Consider the following 23,091-nt stretch of genomic DNA (forward strand, 5'->3'; position numbering starts at 1 on the left):
AAATTGCTTTCACATTTATTGTTTCATTTGTTCCAACTCTCCTCCGGTGGTGTGGGAATCCTCATTTTACCAATGAAGATATTAAGGTTCAGAATGTATCTTTCGCAAGCAGTTGGTGGGCAGGTCATGACTGGTTCTCTTTACCTTCTGTCCTGCTCCCTTTATCCACTGATTTATATGTGTTGTGTGTGTGGGGGGGGGGTTATGTGTGTGTGATCAAACCAAATATATATGTATATATACAGAGAAACACAAACAAATGCCTTACGCTGCCTTTCAAGTAGTAGGATGGGACAAGTGAGTACCAATATTTGTTAAGCATGTGCTATGGACCTTGAAACAAATGGTTAAATTAGTATGAATCAGAGCTGGGTATAATCTCAGGCTGATTCTCAAACCTTAATATTTGCACCTTAGTACAATACTAGAGGCCCAGTGCACAAAATTTGTGCACTCAAGGGGGTCCCTCAGCCTGTCCTGTACCTTCTCACAGTCCAGGAGCTCTCAGGGGATGTCTGACTGACAGCTTAGGCCCACTATCCATGGGCCTAACATCCTTAGCACTGCTATGGAGGCGGGAAAGGCTTCTGGCTAAGCGGCACTCCCCCTGTGGGAGCACACTGACCAGCAGGGGGGCAGCTTCTGTGTTGAGCATCTGCCCCCGGTGGTCAGTGTGTGTCATAGTGACCGGTTTTTCTGCCGTTCGGTCAATTTGCATATTAGCCTTTTATTATATAGGATTTGTCTATTTACTAAAACTCATGTGGTCTCTGAAATATTCAATGTTTAGTCAGTAGTCCTGAAAATAACCAAAAGATATTGTACAACTACAATTTGTGGATAAGTTCAGGGCTAACCATTAGGAAGTATGCTTTGTGAAGAAACTAAAATAATTTTAAAAAGCTACCTCCAACATTAAGTAAAATACCACTTTCCAAAGTATCTTACTTCTTGCAATAATAGTTCTCATATTACAAAGAACAATGAAATTTTAGAAACAACCAATATCTGAAAAGCAGATTTTGAGGACTGTCTGGAAGTACTTTAGCTATTTCATTTAATGTCTATATATTTTTCATCATTTATATGTAGACATGGAGCCTATGTGAAGATCAAACCAAATACAAACATTATCCCCAAAGCACTTGGTATATCCTAAAGTTTGTGCAGATTCATGCTCCGTGTTTTATATTTCACCTTGCCTAGTTTCTGGCTCATATTAGTTATTCAGTTTGTAAGAAGTAATACATTTTAAAATTACAAATATTCTTTTTCATTTATCAATTCAGACATTTTCCAGTAACTCTGAAAAGATAATTAATAATGATAAATCAGAGACAGAGCTAGAAGTTTTATAGAACTATTTTTGGAGAGGTCAGAGACCAGTAATCAGAATTCTAGAAAGAAGGAAGTGATGATTCTCAAAATTACTAAGAAGTAGTTTGCCAAGTAGAAACAATTGTTATAAGAGCAGAGGTAGTAATAATATATCTCTGTGTGAGAAGTAGAGTGTGTGTGTTTGTGTGCGTGTGTGTGTGCGTGTGATGAGCCATAGTGGCAAACTCATAGAGCTGAAATGGTTTTGCCTTTAATACACCTGACATTTCTTTAAAATATGCTTGGAGAAGGGGGATGAAGGACATCTGAATAAAAATAGCCAACACTTATATAGAATGCATTCGGTGCCACCTGCATACTTGTTTCATCCTATTACAAACCTAGAAGGTAGGACACTATTATTCTCAGAAAGGTTAAGTCCAAGGTCACATCGATGAGAGGTTGTGGAGCTGAGAGGAGCAGCCTGGGTCAGAGTCCTGCTCTTATCCACCCTGCTCCTCTCCCTCGTTCAGTGCTTGCCTCAGATATCCGTGGCTCTGGAAATGTTTCCAATTGTGTGCAAAGGGAGCACGGAGTTTCCTTTCTAGCTACAAAGGTTTTCCTGGAGTGAAATATTCAGTGTCAGTATATAAATGATCTATTTTTTCTTTGAAATTGAGAAAACTGTAATGAGCAATTTTAGATACATGAGAGCACCCAATTTTATATTTTGAAAATAAGAATTGGTCACTGTCCCTGATAACGCTTTTTTTTTTTCTTTTTTCCAGAAAACTCTGCTGTGATTCCTTGAGTTAAAATCTGTCCTTTGAGGTTGTATTTGTCAAGTGGATGACTTTCCAGCACAGCATTTTACAAGAATGGAAAGCAATTTTATGACATGTTGATTTCTCATGTTTCAAATTAAGTAAATAAAATCAAACAAGGGAAAATTTTACCGGGAAGAAGAAAAGGTAAACATCCACATTGCTTTTCTATGTGCCGTGCTTTGCATTCCTTTAAGCAACCAGAAGTGCTGTAGGTACTAAAAGTCTGCAGCTTGATGTTAGGGTTGCATTCTCCCCATGGGTATTCTTGGTGAACTGTCTTGAGATAAAATAAATAACTGGTTCAGGAGATTTTCCTGAGCCAGTCCACCCCTTTCTACCCCAACAAGAGAGACTGATATACATTTTTTACTTTTACTTTTTACCTTGTTATTGCATTTATTGGGGTGACACTGGTTAACAAAATCTTTTATTTTTCTTTCATATCTCTTTGATTTGTTTTAGTTGACTACATTAGCCAATTTTGCCTATTCTATTAACCTGAAAAAATATCTGAAGGTAAGTATAATAGTGGTCCTTTAACAGTATCCCAAATGCTCTGTACCTATGGTGAATTAATAAAATCAGATTCGGACAGTCTGATGGCTCTAAACATTGAGTCATATAAAAATATTATCATTTATGGAAAGTATATGTTAGCATATTAATCAGCTCACTCACAAAACAGAACCAAAATCACACCCAAAAAAATCTTTTATTGAGCACCTATTATGTACCAGGCAATATGGTAAGTGCTTACATTAAGTGATTCCACTTAAACTTCATAATAACTGTGAAAAGGAAATGTTATTCACACACATTCCCCCAGTGTACAGAGAGGAGAGGGAAATTCAGGGAGTTGATTAAAGAAGCTACAGAGTAAGTATCTGGCAAGTGGAAACCTGGCAGACATGTCTGACTCCAACATTTTGCTTTTCCCACTTATTTTTCTCCTTCACAGAACGTCCCATTGAGAAAGTGTACAGTTCAGCAACTTACGTGTCTCCTCATACTTACTGAGCCTTCCATCTCTAATGAGATTAAAAGTTACCTTGCATTTGCTAGGATTGCTAGCTTTCACTTACATTGTAAATGTGAATTCACTGTTTTTCCTATGGGTGTCTACTAGTAAAGTATTTGAAATGAAACTGGAATTTTCATTTCAAATACTTTCCTTTACTAGGGGTGTTCTAATGTCATGGAAGAAAGGGGTTTTTAGTGAAAAATGTTGTTTATGCATATATGCATTCACTACCCCCCTGATTCATGTTACACATTTTGCCAATATTTACCTTCACTTGGCGGATGGTTACCCGTGCGTGCATTCCCACGGGTGATGACAAGCCTAAACCATCAAACTGTGGCACCTTCTTTGGTGAATGGATGACAAAGATGATTCCAGCATCAGCAAAACCAAGAGTGGGGTCATCAGTGAATTCCTCCTGAAACAAAAATATACCCTCTCCCCAATTACAAATTGATATCAATTCTATACAAGTTTGAGATTTAGTTTTAACATGACGGAATTTGATTTACTTAAAATAAAATATTTCTGATCAGTCTTTAATCTCTTAGTAAGCTATGAAAATTAAACACCTAGCACATCCTTTCTAGGGTGGAATCGCATTTCAAGGCTTCGACAGTTTTGTGTGGATCACTTTTCCCTAGGATGAAGGCTATGGACATATTTGAATCATCTAATTTCTGCCTCTCTCTTCACCCAGTGGCCTTTTAGTTGCTTTGTCTTTGGCTGTTCTCTTTGTTTCATTTGTTTTAGAAAATTATTTGGCATTCTTCTTCTCTTTGTCAATAAAATCTCTGGCTTTATTTAAAATTCAAATTCATTTTCCTGTAAGAGTGAAGACATACTCTTTCTCTAACCTCAGGACTCTTCTTTTATCAACCTTTATCAGATAAATACATTCAACACACTACATTTCTGGGAACTTGGCTATTAGTTTCAGGCTACAGGGAGAAGGAATGGACTTGGGAATATAATGATTTTTCTTGTGAATGGGTCAACTATACTATGGAATTACATTTAATAAACATGCTTAATATTCCATTTATAACTCAGAACCCCATTTCTCTGTGGCCTGTTATAACACTGTATGAAACACTTAACTGGCTCATATGAAGAAGTATTTCAGTGTCATTTACTTATGGAATATATATTTTTTAAATTTATTGATTAAGGTGTTACATATGTGTCCTTATTCCCCCATCCCCCCCCCCCCGACTCATTCCCTCACTCCCCTGTTGTCTATGTCCATTGGTTAGGCTTATATGCATGCATACAAGTCCTTTGGTTGATCTCTCCTCCTTACCCCCACCTTACTCTACCTTCCCTCTGAGGTTTGATGGTCTGATCGATGTTTCTCTGTCTCTGTTTTGTATTGAATATTCAGATTTTAATTGCATTTTAAAGTAGTTAGGCAATTCTAGCTTGTAAAATTTGTAATACAGAGTTTGAAATGACCATATGGTTTACATTTGAATGACTTAAAAATATCAATCAGATAGATATACAAGCATGGGTTCATGCATTGAACTGTATAGTACTGTGTTTAAACATAAAAAATGGGATACAAGAGGAAGTTATCCTATATAATAAAAGGCTAATATGCAAATCGACTGAACAGCAGAATGGCTAGTCGCTATGATGTGTACTGACCACCAGGGGGCAGACGCTCAACGCAGGACCTGCTCCCTGGTGGTCAGTGTGCTCCACAGGGGGAGTACCACTCAGCCAGAAGCCCTGAGCCAGGCTCATGGCTAGTAAGAGCAGCGGCAGTAGTGGGAGCCTCTCCCGCCTCCGCAGAGCACTAAGGATGTCCGGCAGTTGGACATCCCTCTCACAGTCTGGGACCCCTCGCTCCTTACTGCCTGCCTGCTCGCTGCTCCTTACCACTTGGCTCGCTGCTCCTTAGCACTGCCATGGAGGTGGGAGAGGCTCCCGCCACCACCGCTGCGCTCGCCAGCAGTGAGCCCGGCTTCTGGCTGAGCAGTGCTCCCCCTGTGGGAGTGCACTGACCACCAGGGGGCAGCTCCTGCATTGAGTGTCTACTTCCTGGTGATCAGTGAGCATCATAGTGACTGGTCATTCTGGTTGTTCTGCTGTAATGGTCGCTTAGGCTTTTATTATATAGATTAGTTGAGCAAGATGGCAGGTGAAGGAATTAACCTTGGGTGAGAGCTCTATCCAGAACTCTCGAAGGTAACACTACTGCATTTCTAAGGTGTCTGGACATTAAAACCTAAATAATTAGAACTGTTTAGACAATTTACACATTTATGGAAACTAGGCTTAGTCAAAGTCCACTTATACAATTTTCTGTATATAGAAATTATTTTTATCACCTTTATAGATCATAGATGCAATGCTTTGTGAAATATCTATATATGGCTTCTTTCTAAAACACGTTGCCTTATTTACATGTAAATCTAAAGTTTATTTTTTAAATGCTCAGCATCATCTTAAATTAACCATACATCATGAGTTAGAATTGTTTGGTTTTCTTATTTTGTGGTACAACCATTTTCTGGAGTCACAGTAATGGTAGTCAGTGATGTAGCTACAAATGTCCAGGTTATTGCCTCTAAAGTTTGTCTTTTAATCTCCAACTCAATAGTCGCATTCATAGGACTCTAAACTAAATTAACAAAAAATAAAATAATATTCAACTTGTAGGAACAGTTTGACAGAGCAAAACATTTTGATCAGATCTTATAAAACCCATGCTTGTCATTATTAGCCTTAAGCTCTGGCTCGGTTTAAGAAAATGCAGTACCTGATTGACATTGAAGAGCAAGCTTAAGCCTCTTCCAGAGACACTCACTTTTTCCCTTGCTTCGATATTTTCACCATGATTAAAAGTAAAGCAATTTCCGTATTCAGTGAAGACATGTGCAAAATCCTCCAATATGAAAATGAACAAAATAAGACAAAATCGGTTGGTATGTTGGTCATTTCTAAACTTCAAATTGCTATAACGTTTTTATCTTAAAATGCAGGTATCTCTAAATGAGTATACAGAAAGAATAGACAGTCTAATAATTTATACTTATATTCAATGAGAGTTTTCATTTTTTGGATACGTACTAGTCAATGTGTATGTGATTCATTGAGACATTTTCATATGTAATTTAGTATAGTTTAAAAAACATTTAAAAAGTCATTTGTTTTATATTTGCTAAGGATTCATGGAAACATATATTTTACTTATGGAGAACTCCCTCAGCATCCTTTTTAAAGAGCCAACCCTCCCCCATTGTGCAGGGTCCCAGTGGGGCAGCCATCACACTTGGCTCCTTTGCTCTTCCTCCTCCAACCACCTTTTCTATGGAGATGCATGTGATACTGGCAGGGCCAATCTTAATACCCCACTGGTTTGTATTAGAGATTGTTTCAATAATGGACATGTGTCGTAAGTAGAGCTAATTAGCATCTTCCATAGGATTAGTAAGTGGATACAAGAGTGGATAACATAAGCAACTATTTTAATATGATGCTAGAGTTGTCAGCAGCCTTCTTGGCTCTGTGTGAGGAGTACTGTTGTAGAAAGAAGCCAACTGGAGTCGTGAGATGGAAATTGAAACAAAATGTTAATGATGGTCTCAGAGTCCTTTGGCTGAGCTCCCACTTAATTAACTCAATTCATTCCTTTTACTCTTAAGCTTATCAGAGTTGGGTTCCTGTAATTTGTACCTGAAAATGTCTACTACAAAATTCCTTGGTGATAATTTTAAATACGTTTGTAAATAAAAAGCAACATAGAAGAGCTTCTTCTCTAAATTAAGAGTTTAGAGCAGGGCTTCATCTCTGTCAGATGTCTCTCAGGCACTTCTTTTCTGTTTACTGTGGGCTAAGGAAGGCTACTGAAAAGGTTAGAAATTGTGTCCTAGGATCATGAATTTGTGAATCATCTAGCAACACATGTTACAGAATGGCTGATACAGGAACTAAGGGGTCAAATTGCCTGTATATACTTTTGCTAGCAGATTCCAGATATGTCAACAATTTGATCTTAAATGTAAGTTAATCATATAAATAAAAACAAGATGTTATGAGTGATTAGAGAAATATAAATAATTTTATAGTCAAATGCTGGGCCCTTCTCATTTTCTATAACCTCTGATATAATACCACATGCATAAAAACAGCATAATCTTGCTTAATGATAATAAAATGCTGCATTGGAACATATTATTCACTGATGAACGGGAAAATTAAAATACCATCTTGTGTTAAATTTGTGTTTCTTTTGGAAGGACTATTATCCTTCAAGAAAGGTAACCAAAGATTTATGTTTTCTACCTTTTCTTATCTAATTACTTGAAAAAGGAAAAATTTCTCTTACGTAACTATACCCTCTGACATCATAAGGCTGAGCTAATGAAACATAATCATTAAGCAAATTTACATTGCCCATGGGAATAAACTTTATCTCAATGTGAAACAGTATGATAAAGTAGCTTATTATATTGATGATATTCAAAGAAACAAATCATTACCTGTGAGCCACATGGCTTTCCAAAAAAGTCACATTTCAACAAAGTGCTGTTGTTGAGATAAAAACCATTTTTCTTAACAAACTCTGCAATGCTGAAGTTTTGTTGACTTTCAAGAAAATCAATAGCCTCTTTAAAACCAGTAGAATTGGCACTGATTTCCTGGAGATGGAGGACTTTGGATACAATATTCCATAAGAAAAAAATAACACCAAATTTGGCTACAGCTTCAGTTTGGAACCTATCAGTAGGAATACAGGCATTATTTAGAATAAGGAAAACTTGTTTTCATTTAGAGGACAGAGCCCAAATATCTAGATCATACCAGATTCTCCTGCTTCTCTCCTACACTCCCCCTCATTCATAATACATTCAAGCAAAACTGGACTCCTAAGAGGTCTTTATCACATCCTGCAATTTACCTCGTGTTTGTACATATAGTTTAATTTACCTAGAATACCTTCTAGACCTTGATATGGATACACCTGGTGGATCTTTCAAGACTCAACATAAAGGGAGAGGTGGAAATGTTTAGCTGTTAGAAATAGAGACTTTGGAGCCAGATTTCCTTTGCCATTGTGGTGGCTTTGTACTGTGTTGGCATGGCTATGTTGAAACTGTATTTTTCAACATCCCCTTCCTTCTATGTATCTGGTTACAACCTGAAGCTCATTGTTGGGCAGAAGCTATGGTTACTCACTGTCATTGGGTTCATGACCTGACTCCACTTGTGGTATGGGACAGTAGCCAGGATGACACTTCCTCCAAGTCCTGGCCAATCTCCTCTTTCAATTTCTTCAAACCCTGGGTCAGTGAGAGTACAATCTGGAAAATGTGCCAACTTATGCTGCAGGTCACCATGAAGATGGGTGGTAGTAAAAAAGAGTCACACACCTCCAGCTTGTGTCCATGCCCTTTACTTCATATCGATCTGTCTTTCTGGCTGCTGGTCTTGCTGCCTTCAGACCCAGCCCCTGAGATTCAGTGGGAGCTTTATACCTCTAACATATCCCTTATTTTATATCACTCATGCTGGTTCTGTTTCTGTCATGGACCATGATTGTTACAGCCACTTAAGAGTATGATTTAGCAAATTTCATCTCACTGTGACTGTTTTCTCACTTCTAAAGTTGGTATGTTAATATCACCTATCCCAGACTGTTATTTCTGTGATTGAATTATCTTTTCTAAACCATTGAGAAGAATGCATGAAATGTAGTGAATGCTAGGTAAATATTCATTAAATAAATATTTCATATTACAAAGTGTTTTCCTGGCAATCAAAGCAGAAGTAACCTATTTGATCTCACTACTGTAAGTGATTTGCAATTCTCTTATTTTGTTGAGCAATTTCTACCTTGCATTATGTATTGTTCTTTATTTGCAGACCTTACATTCCTTTCAAAGGTGATTAGTATTTCGATACTATAAATCTTGAAACTGAACCAACTTTCGTTAAATTGACTGCTAGAAAGCATGGAATGAAATGTGTGATCCGCTCTTGATATGTGTAAGGGACCATGTGGCTTCTGTATAACCTCACTCCTGGGCTTTCTTTATGTCCCAGGTTTTATATTTTATTTTCACTTCCCTTTATATTATTTTTATGTATTTTTTCTTTCTCATACAAGCCACATTAAACCCTTTCTCAGTTAAAGTAGGGCATATACAAAACAAAAATTGGGGAAAAAATCTCAGACAAATATCATATAGTCTTTTAGAGATAAGAAACTGCTTTTATGAGCAGTCTGTAATATAACACCTTACTTAACCAGCTTTGAGTTTTGCAAGGACTATCTTAAAACCAGCAGCCTAAGCCTTGGCCGGTGTGGCTCAGTTGGTTGCGCCTTGGCCCATGCATTGAAAGGCCATGGGTTTGATTCCTGGGCAGGGCACATACCCGGGATTTTGGGCTCTATCCCCAGTAGAGGGTATGCAGGAGACAGACAATTGGTGTTTTGCTCTCACATCAAGGTTTCTTTTTTCCTCTCCCTTCGTCTCTCTCTCTCTCTAAAATCAATTTTAAAAATCTCTCACACATTTATTTTACAAACCCCCAACAAAAAACCCAGCAGCCCAGATTCCGAAACCTTATACCTATCCTCTTCTGACTGTCTTTTTTCAAATTATGTTTTTATTGATTTCAGAGAGATAGGGAAAGGGAGAGAGAGAAAGAATCATTGATCGGCTGCCTCCTTTAGGCTCCACACTGGGGATCAAGCCGGCAATCTGGGCATGTGCCCGACAGGGAATCAAACCTTGACCTCCTGGTTCATAGGTCGATGCTCAACTACTGAGCGTGGTAGCCGGGCTGACTCTGCCTTTCTTTAGAGACACTCTCAAGCCTCCATCTTAGGGATAGTCTAACTACTGAATATCTAACAACCTTGCTTTTCTTTTCAGAAGTGTTTCTACTCACCCTTTGAGGCATTAAGTCTACATTAGCAACAGATTTGGGGTTGAAGAACAGTGTGAGCCCTAAATTGAGTGATGGGCCTTTAATTTGCTTCAGCTTTCTAACTTTGAATGACTCACAGGATCTGCTCCCCAGTCCTGTAACTTTGGAGTCCCACACAGGCTGAGTCAATACTGCCTCACGCAATGTTCACTGAATTCTTTTTAGGATAATTATGCAGAGAAATGAAGGAATTTCCACACATGTAGAAGGTTTGACTACAATAGATTAAAAGGTTAAAGGGGAGGCGGTGCATTTAAAAATATTTTTAAATGTTTTTTATTATTCTAATAATAGTTGAGATCATGAGGGTAATTTAGGTAGATGAATTAACCTTAATGAATAAAATCTAATCTTAATTTGGAACAAAGGAAGTAAAAAGCTTTGTAAGGCGTATTCTTCAGCATAAAACCAAAATGTGCTGCTGAATTTATTTTCAACTTCATTTCAAACTTCAAAATTCTTTCAAAAGTATTCTTTTAAAAACCTTGCTTAGTTATAGTTTACCTGACTCTTTTATTTAACATACTGGTAAGAAGCTAGTAATGGAAAATAATAATAAAAGTACATTGATTTGTTTGAACAATTTAATAACTAACAACCAATTACTAAAGAAGTCCTTCTTGTGTATATTAATATCTCTAACTACACTTCCCCAAATTATATGACCCAAATGAATGTTTTATCTGGTGTCCAAGTTGATACCTAATTCAGTCCTTCATTGAGTCTCCCTAAAATCTTAGCATATAATGCCTACTGGTATTTAACAATCTTAGGGCTCTTAACAGAGGCATAATCAAATTGTAGCTTACTTCAGGGGAACCTTAGAACTAATTCTAAGAATTAGTTCTTAGAATTAATTCTAAGGCTCCTTCAACTTTTTCTTAGCCTGTCATGAACATATTTCTGATTCGGGTAAAAGTTAAGGTTAAACACTGGGTATTTGGGCCTTTGAAAATCTAAATCTACCATGTATTAGCAGGAAGTTAATATTTTATAAGTCATTTTGTGGAGATGAAAAATGTACAAGAATGTCTTCTTTTTGAGCTCTCCTATTAATTAAATTTAACACATTAGAGTTCTCTCACTAATTAATAAAATCTTTGACATGTGTTCATTTCATATTTGTATGAAAGTCATGATATTGGTTTTTATGTAAAATGCTTTAACACAATTTTTTGCATTTAAACCTAGATTTGGAATAAAGAAGTACAGTGATTATTGTAAAGATGAAGAAACAGAACTCGAGTTACTTGTTTAAAAACAATGGACAAAATAACTTCACTATTTACTACATCTAGTCATTTTCTATATTGATAAAAGAAAACGAGTTTCAGAAGTTATTTTTAGCAAATATAATGGAAATGTATGATACATTTTATAGTCAAGATATTTTAGTGAAAAATTTTAACATAGAAACATTTGAAAATCACTCCAAATGCTAAATGTTTATTTTCTTTCAATTTTATTTTGAATTGGCATTTTTGCATTACGTTTATTAATTTTAACATTTTATTGGCATTAAAACATTAGTTCATTATTATCATTTGTTTATTTTCATGATTGTTACTGGAAAGGATTTTGTCGTATAGAGTAGGGGACTATTAAAACCGATCCACTCTGAGCTGGATAGGTCCCTGGTCCCATGGCAAAAGGTAAACCTTCCTAATATTCAGAAGTCCCTTGGCAAAGTTCCCTCACCTCGGGGATATATTCCTACTGTCAGACTATATCAGCACAAGTGTTTGATTAGGGATCTGTCAACAGATCTTTTCCAGTTTCTGGAATGGTCTTCAAATTGGGATGGGCATGTGCTCAAGGGTACTCAGGAATAAATTTCTAGATCCTGTACTCTTAAAAAAGAGCCTGCATTCACAATATTTATTCTGTCATTCATGAAAGAAGTTTTACCCTTCAACTATCACAAATCTTAGCATATAATGCCTACTGGTATTTAACAATCTTAGGGCTCTTAACAGAGGCATAATCAAATTGTAGCTTACTTCAGGGGAACCTTAGAACTAATTCTAAGAATTAGTTCTTAGAATTAATTCTAAGGCTCCTTCAACTTTTTCTTAGCCTGTCATGAACATATTTCTGATTCGGGTAAAAGTTAAGGTTAAACACTGGGTATTTGGGCCTTTACTAGGACCCTGTAAATTGAGAAAAGCTGAAGTAGTACAATAAAATTTGTTACTGTAAATATAATTTGGTTATTTTGTTAGTCTTCCAGATTATTGTGATATTTAATTAAAGTCTAGATAAAAATATACACAATGCATATCAATGTACTTTATTTAATAAAGTTTTATGGATTCATGAAATACAGGGTGTCCCCCAAAAAATGTATACACACTTTGAATAATTATTAATTCAAATGAGTTAAATCTGTAAAGAAACATCAATTGAACTACCAGCTGTTAAAGTGTGTATACATTTTTGGGGGACACCCTGTATTTATTCTCATTACAGTTAATCCTTATCCTATTTTATATCACAAAGTTTATAATATTTTTGATATCCTAAACTTAAGACATAAACATTTAAACTTGTGGTTAAAAATCAATTTCCAATATGTACATCAAATATATAGTTATTCTAAGTTCCTTTATATGACACATGAGCTAAAAAGTTTGAAGATCATTTGCTTTGAGAACTAGACAGTAGGCAGCTTGAGTTCTTTACCTGATCTGTTAATAATTGGCCAAACAATGTTGTATAAAATCCTCATGCATGAGTATCAGAAGAATCCGTCAAATTAACCTTTGGGAGCTAAGGATGTCTCTTATCCCTATAGTATTGATGATGTCTTAGTTCTTTGCCATCTAAGGAAGAATAAGTCTCTTATAATTAAGAATTTGCCTATTCCACAATTATAGTGCCTAGAATATTGAATCTATTTTTTTCTTTGACTTCCAATATTTCCACAATGATGTTCCTGACTGTTAATCTCTTTGTATTTATTCTATTGAAGTTCATTGAACTTTTTGGCTGTGTAGATTAATGCTTTTCTGCAAACTTGGGGAGTTTGGGGCTCAAGTTTTCTGCAAACTTCTGGAGTTTGGGACTCAATGTTTGAAAAATATTTTTCTACTATGTTCACTCGCTTCTTCTTCTTTACTCCCATTTTGCATGTGTTTTTATATTTAATACTAGAGGCCTGGTGCATGAAATTCCTGCACGGGGACGGGGCGGGGAGGTCTTTCAGCCCAGCCTGTACTCTCTTGCAATCTGGGACTGCTGGCTCTAACCTATCACCTGCTTGCCTGCCTAATCACCCCTAACCACTCACCTGCCTGCCTGATCACCCCTAATCACTCTCCTGCCTGCCTGATTGCCCCTAACCAGGCGAGTGGTTAGGCCCAGTCCGCAATGACATCAGGAAGGTCATTTGTCCAGTCTAATTAGCATGTTATGCTTTTATTATTATAGATTGTTCTTCATTTTTCTGAGACTCTGTTACTTTTTATTCATTAGCTTTTCTCTTTGTTCTTTGGATTGCATGCTCTATCAATCTATCTTCAAGTTTATTGAATTTTTCCTTTGGCCAGTTCAAGTTCATCGTGGAACCTCTCTAATGAATCTAGTAAATTTTCCATCTCAGTAATTGTACATATATGTTCATTCCAAGAGATGTGCATTGATATCTTATTGGGTATTAATTTGCCTTCCCTTGATAACACATCATGTGGAGCAGTTTTTCACATACTTATTTGCCATCTGTATATTTTCTTTGGTGAGAGTGTTTATGGTTTTTGGCTCTTTTTTTAACCAGGTTGTTTAGTTCCTAATTTTTAAGTTTTTTTGTTGTTGTTGTTTTTTGTTTTTAAATATTTTATTGATTTTTTACAGAGAGGAAGAGAGAGGGATAGAGAGTTAGAAACATCGATGAGAGAGAAACATCGATCAGCTGCCTCTTGCACACCCCCTACTGGGGATGTGCCCGCAATCAAGGTACATGCCCTTGACCGGAATCGAACCTGGGACCCTTGAGTCCGCAGGCCTATGCTCTATCCACTGAGCCAAACCGGTTTCAGCAAATTTTTAAGTTTTAATAGTTCTTTGTATATCTGTGTAACAATCTTGTATCAGATATGTCTTTTGCCTTGTCTTTTCATTTTCTTAAGCTTTATTGTTTTTAATAATACACCAAGGTAGCCCTACCAGTTTTGCTCAATGGTTAGATCATTGGCCCGAGGTCTGAAGGGTCCTGGGTTTGATTCCGGTCAAGGGCACGTACTCAATTGCAGGCTCCATCCCAGCCTGGTCAGGATACGTGTGGGAGGCAACCAATTGATGTGTCTCTCACATAGAAGTTTCTGTTTCTCTGTCTCTCCCCCTCCCTACCACTCTCTAAAAATCAATGGGGAAAAAAGAAAACCTTGAATGAGGATTAACAACAACAACAACAACAACAAAGAAATAATATACCAGGGTACAAATTGCTCCACAGTCTGACCCAATTAAATCTGGCCACTTAAGAATTAATTGTGAGGTCAGTAGAGAGTACTTCTGACCCCAGGACTCTTCTTGTGTGTGTCTCTCTCCTGGATTTTCATTAGAAAAGTAGCTGGCCTACCAGATCTACTAGCCTTGTCTTAACTGTCTTAATTGCTTATCACCAAAATCTGTGTTTTTTTTTTCTGAAAGTTGCTTTAGTCTTCAACTTCACCACACAATGATAAGCAGAGTTCCCTTGGGGAGAGTTTCAGAGTTCTTGTCCTCAGTGCCTGCCTCTTCCACCGGGCAAAGTCTTTACAAGCAGGGTTCTGGGCAGGCAGTGGTTTCTAGTCTTCGGACCTTGTCTCAATGTGGAACCTCCACCCTATGAGCAGCTGGGGTGAGGGTGGTTGAGTATCGCAGTCTAATATGCCTGGGGTAGAGCTTTCTCTCTTTGTAACTTGAAAGTGCAAGGATCAAGACTTTTACACCCATTTTATGACAGGGTTTGGTGCAATGCCTTACAAATAATTACAGAAGGTAGAAAGGAAAAAAGAAAAATAAGTGAAAGAAGAAATCAATAAGCTTTTTTGCTCCCTAAATGAGTGTGTGTAAGTACAACTGAAGAACTTAGGTTGTTTCCCATGTGTTAAATAATGCATAATAAAACTCGATTTCAGTCATCCAAGAAAGGTTATGCTACCAAAGTTATAGAGACCTATTAAGAGAGTAATTGTTACCTGTTCAAATTACAAAACGTCACCGCCGGGAACTCTATCTTTTCCACATACTGAACCTCTACAGACGTTGTGGTCGGCCATGTGAAGTAGTTGACCAAGCGACTGTAGATCTGCCATACCACCAGTGAGACTGAGCCCAAGACCACCACCAACCAGATCACCTTGCGGATTTTGCTCCGGTTCCGAACAATATTATGTAGCCCGTGAAAGGAAGTGGAGATGGCAAAGTCATGGTCAAACTTCTTTCGGTCAGTGGGAGAGGGCAGTGGTTTCTTTGAAAGCCAGAGCTTTATCTTTTCCAAGAGTCCTGAAGGTTTTGCCCATGCAATAATTAAATAACAACAACAACAACAAAAGGAATGAGGTAGGAAACCTTGATGTTATCTGTAAAAAATACAACTTAGATAAATGTAAACAGGTTACTCTTACAATGTGTGATATATACAATTTCTTCTTGAATTGCATGGTCCATTCAGAAATCAAGAAGTAGCAGTGTTGGCTACATGTGTCTAAGGAGAATATGCTAAAGCAATTCCTAGAATGTTTCTTGTGAAGGCAAATGCACACGTGCCATCATATTTATATGTGGTTACTTTCTATTTCAAAATCAACTCACTTTTGAATAGGTTGCTTACAACACATAATCTTTAACAACGTGTCACTAATTTTTAAAATTCTTCTCTGAAGAATCACGAAGTCTCTTAGATGCCATAAACAAAATCAGGCTGATTCTTCTGCGAGTCATAAGTGTGGCTCTGCTGGGGTATTGTAGGTTCATAGGCTCTGATATACAACTACTTTGCTTCAGTTGGTTACTTAATTAAAATGTGCAATGTTGCCTTGTTAGTTAAGTAATATATTTTCTACCTCCTTAGAAAGGGAATTCATGTTTTTAAGATGATCAATAATCAATCAAATCATGTTTATTGATATTGATTACAAAGGACCCAGTAAAGGTGGCCCTAAAATATTTATGGTAACATAACACATTCAAAATTTCCCTTTGGTTTAATTTGTTTTTAACTTTCTATAAAAGATGTAGAGAATTCTTTTGCTGAGAGAAATCTTCCATATAATTAGGAGGATGAGATTGCCTTTGGAATAGAAAGATCTGGTTTCTGGGCCAGATCTCACTCTTTTCGTCTGCGAGACGTTAGCCAAATTTCTTAATCTGATACTTTGTTCCTGGGCTGTCACATGGGAGCAATAGTCTCTGCCACATGAGTTTGTTGTGAGTATTAAATAAGAACAGCTTGACACATGACCTGGACCATGATAATCTTAGCTATTTTTGTTATTCTGTAAATTTAGTGGTGTTGTGGTAAATGAGAACATTTTCATTTAAGAAAGGACTTCTTAATGGTCATAAATGCTTATAATTAGGTCGACTTAATTTTTATATGTTTTGCTTTAATTGAGGAAGTATTTTTTGTAAACTAATCAGCATTAATATACTTCTAAAGGTTTTAAGTGTTAAAATTAAATTATTATATAATACTTCATAACTCTCCAATCAATTACCTAAGATTAAGTCATGAATATATGATAATACATAGCTGAACATTTTCTAAGGGACTCAAATTGATTGCAAAATGTTAGGACACAATTACAAAATATATTATGATTATTTTACAGAGACCATACACTGAGCAGCTTGAATTTTGACTAAAACTTAGAAGTAGCCTCACTTACTGTTCTTAATATCAAATTAGGTTATATATGTATGCATTAATTGGCACAGTCCCAAGGAAAAATCAGAAATATGAGAAAACTATTATTATTATTCATTAGCAGAATAAATTGAATAATGCCTTTTGGTGTATTATTTAGCCACTAGTTACAAACACATATGAAGAATCAACTCTGATAGAAGGACAACTATCTCTGGGCACCTAGTCTTCCTACCGCAGGGACCAAAGCTGTTAAAAGGGAAGATTAAGTATTGCTGGGTGCAAGCATTATCTTAAAAAATATGTTTTAACTTTATCTGTCAAAAATTAGCTCATTTACTATAGATCTACTATTGGACATTTGTTTTGGCTATACTGGGGTATTCTGTTATTTGCTAGGGTTTTAAATGAGCTTTTAAAAGTATTATTTGAGATGAAGAGTGAAGAAACAAGATGATGTGTCACTGTGAGGAAAATCAGAATTGGTTTAGTAAATGGCCCATTAGCCTACAAAGCAGGAACCAGCCTATTTTCCTGACTGAAATACACACTGTAATTATGGCGAATGGCCCGTGCAGTGAATACTGATCTTATGGAAACATTTTGAGGATCATCAAATAAAAATATTTTAAAACTGGTAGACACTTGATAAGTAGAGAAAACAAAACAACAAAAACCAACAAAATAAAACAACAATAAAGGTTCTTTCTAGTATATAATAATATTTTAAAACTATTTTTGACTTCCTCATTCAAAGTATCCCTAAATAACCCAAACTGTATTGCTTGTATTATATTCAAGTAAATATTGGAAAGCAAATTTCCTAAATGAAAAAAAAAATTCCCTTTTCCATTTGCTAATTTCTAACCTTAAAATGAAAATTAACTTTTCTCACGATTTTACTCTTTACCCACCTTTCTCAGCATAGACTTTTGATTTCTCCGTCTGCTCCATTTCTCATCTCAGTAAGCAGGAGTCCGTGGGGTATAGCCAGTTTTCATTAATAACCATGTTCCTTTTGTGGGCTTTATATTAAATACAGCAGTTGAGGTTGTAAAAACCGTGGGGACAATTTAAATGTTTGTGTTGCTATGTTTTGCCTCAGAAAGCATATAATTTGCAAACCAAAAAATGCTGGCAGAAGCAGCTATGTGCATTTATGGACTGATGAGAAGCTGTCATAGAGTGAAACAAACAAACGAAAAGAATTAGGGAACAAATTTTCCCATAATTGGAGACAATCTTTACAAACACCTGTGGTTTTAAAATATCCCTGACCGGGCAGCCCCCTTAGCCTTTAGTTCCACCTCTCTGTGTATACAAGTTTGAATCAAAATGCAGTTGGAATTGAAATCTTGGGGGTACAGATGTCTTGGTGAAAGTTTTCTCAGTATCAGACCAAGCAGTTTCAAAACAGAAATAGTAATCAATAAAAATGACAAAATAAAATACCAGAAAACATCTCCACAAGAAGAAATGATTGCTAAAAGCATATAAATTCAATAAAGCACAAAGGCCAATTAGGTGTTCATATTAACACTTTTGAGAAATTATGATAATTTTTATGTTAAATTATCAACTGGAAAATATGCATTATTGTGTATTAACAACTCCATCTCCTGGCCAAACTGAGGAATTGCATGCATTTCTGTTTCAGCCTCTTAGAGTTAACCACGGTAGTATTTTATCCACTAACCAGTCATATGACTACCTATAGTTTATGTACATTTCCTTGGAAATTCAGTATTGTAAGTTGAAACTAATATTGTAGAGAGGCAAATTAAGGAATTTCAAGGGGTCTAAATGAAAGAATAGTTGAATCCAAACTGTGTTCCTGGCAGATGGAATAAATTAAGGTTACCTGCTTAGGTGGCTTCAGCCTTTTCTTATTAATATTTATAGAGAAGACAATATTATGGAAAGTATGCCTAGTTTGGGGTAAGAGTGCTTCTATAAACACAACAACTTGTTTTTCCTCTTTTTTCCACTTCAGTCTTAGGAGTTGAGGATAGTAAAGATAGGAGGGCTTTGAATGGCTCTGACAGCTGCATTTCTGGTTTTGCAAAGATTTGAAACATAAGGACATAACTCTGAATTCCTCAAATGATATCACACGCTGACCTACCTGTTCAGCTACTTTTATCCCTAATTTGCTTCTTCCCCTCTAGGTACATAGTTTTATTTTAGGTACCTCTTATTTTCTTATTTTTTAATAGCTGTTTGCTACAAATCTTTCAATGAAGCTATAAAAAATGTATGTTCTTCAGAATATCTAATTGATATTGTTAAAAGAGTGGATATATATGCCTTCTATTTTACAATATTAGGTATGGAGTGTTCCACAGCGAGGCCATTTGCTTCATAGAAAGCCTGTTCAAAGTACACCAATTTGCCTATGAACTTTTAACTTCATTCTATCAACTCTTCCATTCCTATCTATAATCTCTGATAGAAATTTATCAACAGGTTTTGGTTTTACAATTTTGGGTAGAAGAATTGTTCTAGGTCCAACATAATATCCATTCTCATAAAACATTCAGGTACACGTAACATAGCCTCTTTACATGAAGCTTGTTCCATATTTGTATCAATCCTTATATGTTTACATATATTTTTCATGATTGTATCAATCCTTACATTTATATGTGTGTGTGTATATATATATATATATATATATATATATATATATATATATTTTTTTTTTTTTTTTAAATCTAATTGTCAGGTCTTCATCAATGCATTTCAGTACCACAGTTCATGGAATTCCCATGTCAAAAAGTTCTGGACAATTCTCTTTTTCTATTCCCAGACCCTTTTACCCCCTTGTGCAAAACAAACACACAAACAGAAAAGGAGTTTGGCTCTCCAGTGAGGGTTCATCCAGGGACCCAAGCTCTTTGTCAACCTTTAACTTCATAAACTGGCCTGCCCTAAGAGCTTGCTGATCAGGTTTCTCATTGGAATCCCTGCTTTTCAATTTCTCCAGGCCAGCCTACGTAGAACAGACTTGTCTGGGATCCTTTAAGGCTGGGGGATCAACAGAGGGTCATTTTGGCCCATCCAGCCTTTGCTAGTGCTATTAAAACGTTTGTTTTAACTGCATCAATGACTGATTTATTTACCACCACCACCCCTTTTTTTAAAATAACCATCTAAGGATTTTGACTCTGCTGGGACGAGTCCTGTGACTTTTCTTTCTGCTTCCTCTTGGTTTCACCTTGTTTAAAAATAAGTATCTGATTCTGTTTATTTAATTTGGAAAACCTTGCTTTTGAGTGAACTTTTATTATATTTTTGTTGTTGCTAATCCTCACCTGAGGATATTTTTTCTGTTGCTTTTCAGAGAGAGTGAAAGGAAAGGAGGGAGGGGGAGAGAGACAGAGAAAGACAGAAACATTGATGACAGATCGATGTGGGGGAGGGGCAGAAGGAGGTAGGTACAGGAATGAACCCAGGTATGTGCCCTTGACCAGGAATCGAACTACAGACCCTTCAGGTGTTCAGGACGATGCTCTAACTACTGAGAATCACTAGCCAGGGCTTGAGTGCACTTTAAATGATTGAATCCTCATAATAGCCATTGGGATGTTAGGTTATAATTTCCTTGATGGCTGGCCACATTTTGGTAGGACTTCAGCAGTAAATGGAGTTTAGCCCACATTTCTGTCTGGCGGTATTTTGGAGCGTCCAACCTGATGGTTACCAAGCTGAGTGCTTAGGCATAACACTTTTAGGTTGTCTTTTAGGAAGATTTCACCATTCTTTTTCTTTTTCTCCTTACATGCAAGACAATTGTACTTCTGATGTCCTAATCTTTTACAAAATCTGCCAATGTTTGAAGAAAAATAAGAAAAAATCTGAGTGGACTTTGATTTTTGTTCTAATTACTGTCTTTCCATCTTACTAAGGTAATCTAAATGACTAGCCATTATAATAATACCAGTGACCCGGTGCACGGATTCGTGCACATTGAAAGGAAATTAATTAGAAGAAAGATTTGTGCAATAATTATGTTACTGCAAAAAATTACATGTCAAAATAGTATATATAATATCTATATATATAAAAGGCCAAGTGACCGACTGTACATCCATCTGACCATCTGACTGACTGACCGGCCGGTACATATGACGCGCACTGGAATTATAAAAATAGATGTTGACTCGTGCATGCGTGATACATATAAAGCTCTCACTGGCTCCAATTGCAAGCATGTTTTAATTTTATAATACTATATTATATCTCTCATCATTGATGTTTCTATCTCTCTCTCCCTCTCCCTTCCTCTCTGAAAAAAAAAAAAAAAAGAATGTATTGTCTCTCTTTAATAAGTGACTCAAACCAATAAGTCTTTTTATGATTTAACTTTGGAAGCCAGAGGCATCCCCAAAGGATAGTGCTCAAAGATACAACCTTCACAAGATAAAATTTACTCTGATTTACAAATTGCCAGTGAAAACCATAGGAAAATCACATGTCCTTTTGAATGGGCTATTTATATTCCCTAAGCTCAAATTTACAACCTATTGGATGCCTGCAAGATGCATATGCATCCTCTGACTGGCAGAAAACAAGAATGAGGGTGCTGTTTTTGCCATCTCCGGGAGGAAATGGACAGATACTGAAAACTCCCTTGAGAGTTTGGCACAGGCAGACAGAGACCAAGGTGCCCCGTAAGTGCCCCCTGTGGCTGGTGAAGGCCAGAGAGAAAATATTCTCACTGGTCATGAGGCTAAATTCTTAGGACATATCCTATATAATAAAAGGCTAATATGCAAATAGACTGAACAGCGGAACGACTGGTCACTATGACATGTGCTGACCACCAGGGGGAAGATGCTCAAGGCAGGAGCTGCCCCCTGGTGGTCAGTGCACACCCACAGGGGGAGCGCCGTTCAGCCAGAAGCCAGGCTCACGGCTGGCAAGCACAGCGGCGGTGGCGGGAGGCTCTCTCGCCTCTGCGGCAGCGCTAAGCCGGCAGTCGTACATCCCCCGAAGGCTCCTGGACTGCACGAGGGTGCAGGCTGGGCTGAGGGATCCCCACCCTGAGTGCACTAATTTTGTGCACCAGACCTCTAGTAACAAGATAAAAGGAGAGACACCAGCAAATAAGCCAAAGTTGCTAAGCCCAAGAACATCATTTCATAAATATTTTATTCTTTTAATCTAAATTAAGGAAGAGGGCAGGGGGAAGACTCTCACCACTGTGCTTCCACCAAATTCTGCAGGTAGAGATCTGGGAGTCTGGCTTGGCAAGAATTCTTGCTTTTGCCACCTCATGCTAGAGGTCTTAGGGTCTTTCTACTGTAGCAGCTTTGAGGTGAGCAGTACCTGGCTGGTAAGCTATCCTCCTCACAACAACAACAACTGTAGGAGTGGAAGACATTCCTCTACCCTCAAGGTTGTCTCAGTTGATCTAATAGTCAAATAGACATGAAACAGATTAACAAGAGAAAATTATCAAATTCAATTACATGCATATGTATGGGAACCCCATATACATGTGATAGTCAGAGTTCCCACATGCATAAGAGATCCAGAGACAGAAAAGGAAAATGAGGTATTGATGACATTCTGAGCTAAGGATGAGGTAAGATGCCTTGGGGCTTCAGAGTGGAGGAAGGCCATTTCAAGATAAGGGCAAGGCCCCTAATTTAAATTCTTTAAGGGAGAGGTAGAAGTTTCTCACAAACCCAGGGTATGGATTCCCTCCAGCTCAAAATAATTCACATGCCAAAGTGACACACCGTCTGAACCCCTGTACTGGAAAATGCTGCACATCTGTGACATCATCATTAAGAAATGTTTATTCAATATACATGAATATATCCTAATTACTTGTGTATTCTGAAAACCCATCCCCAATCTGCTAATGAGTTTTTTACTCCAGTTCTCTGCCACGATCTGTGACTGGCTCAGTCTGTGGGAGGTTTCTGTTTGTCACTCAGCTCCAGTCATGTCATCAGCAAAACACAGTATCGAAACTGTTCCTGACATTGGTAAAGGTAGGGGGAAGGGCTCCACTAATGCTTAACTTGGAGGCACGGAAGGTTACAAAATTATGTGCCCATATAGCACATGACATCATGAGTCAAGGTTACCTGGGCAGGAACACATTATCCAAACATTCCATT

The 23,091-nt window shown here is 37.1% G+C and overlaps 1 protein-coding gene across 1 annotated transcript in view; it reads right to left on the reverse strand.

Annotated features, from left to right (window-relative positions):
• The window catches only part of ASIC5 (acid sensing ion channel subunit family member 5), a gene marked incomplete at its 3' end in the record, with an annotated part of 28,432 nt that extends 10,439 nt beyond the window's left edge, over window positions 1–17,993 (reverse strand). Inside the window, exons 1-6 of the mRNA XM_079772063.1 lie at window positions 17,872–17,993; window positions 15,288–15,594; window positions 7,656–7,893; window positions 5,933–6,058; window positions 3,434–3,583; window positions 2,274–2,421 (exon numbers count right to left, since the gene is read on the reverse strand). Coding sequence (XP_079628189.1) covers window positions 2,274–2,421; window positions 3,434–3,583; window positions 5,933–6,058; window positions 7,656–7,893; window positions 15,288–15,594; window positions 17,872–17,911 — 1,009 coding nt within the window. The 5' untranslated portion in view covers window positions 17,912–17,993. The remainder of the gene's footprint in view (window positions 1–2,273; window positions 2,422–3,433; window positions 3,584–5,932; window positions 6,059–7,655; window positions 7,894–15,287; window positions 15,595–17,871) is intronic.
• Window positions 17,994–23,091: the final 5,098 nt, after the last annotated feature.

The sequence above is a fragment of the Cnephaeus nilssonii genome (genome assembly GCF_951640355.1).
Source record: "Cnephaeus nilssonii genome assembly, chromosome: 5".
NCBI classification, from domain to species: domain Eukaryota; kingdom Metazoa; phylum Chordata; class Mammalia; order Chiroptera; family Vespertilionidae; genus Cnephaeus; species Cnephaeus nilssonii.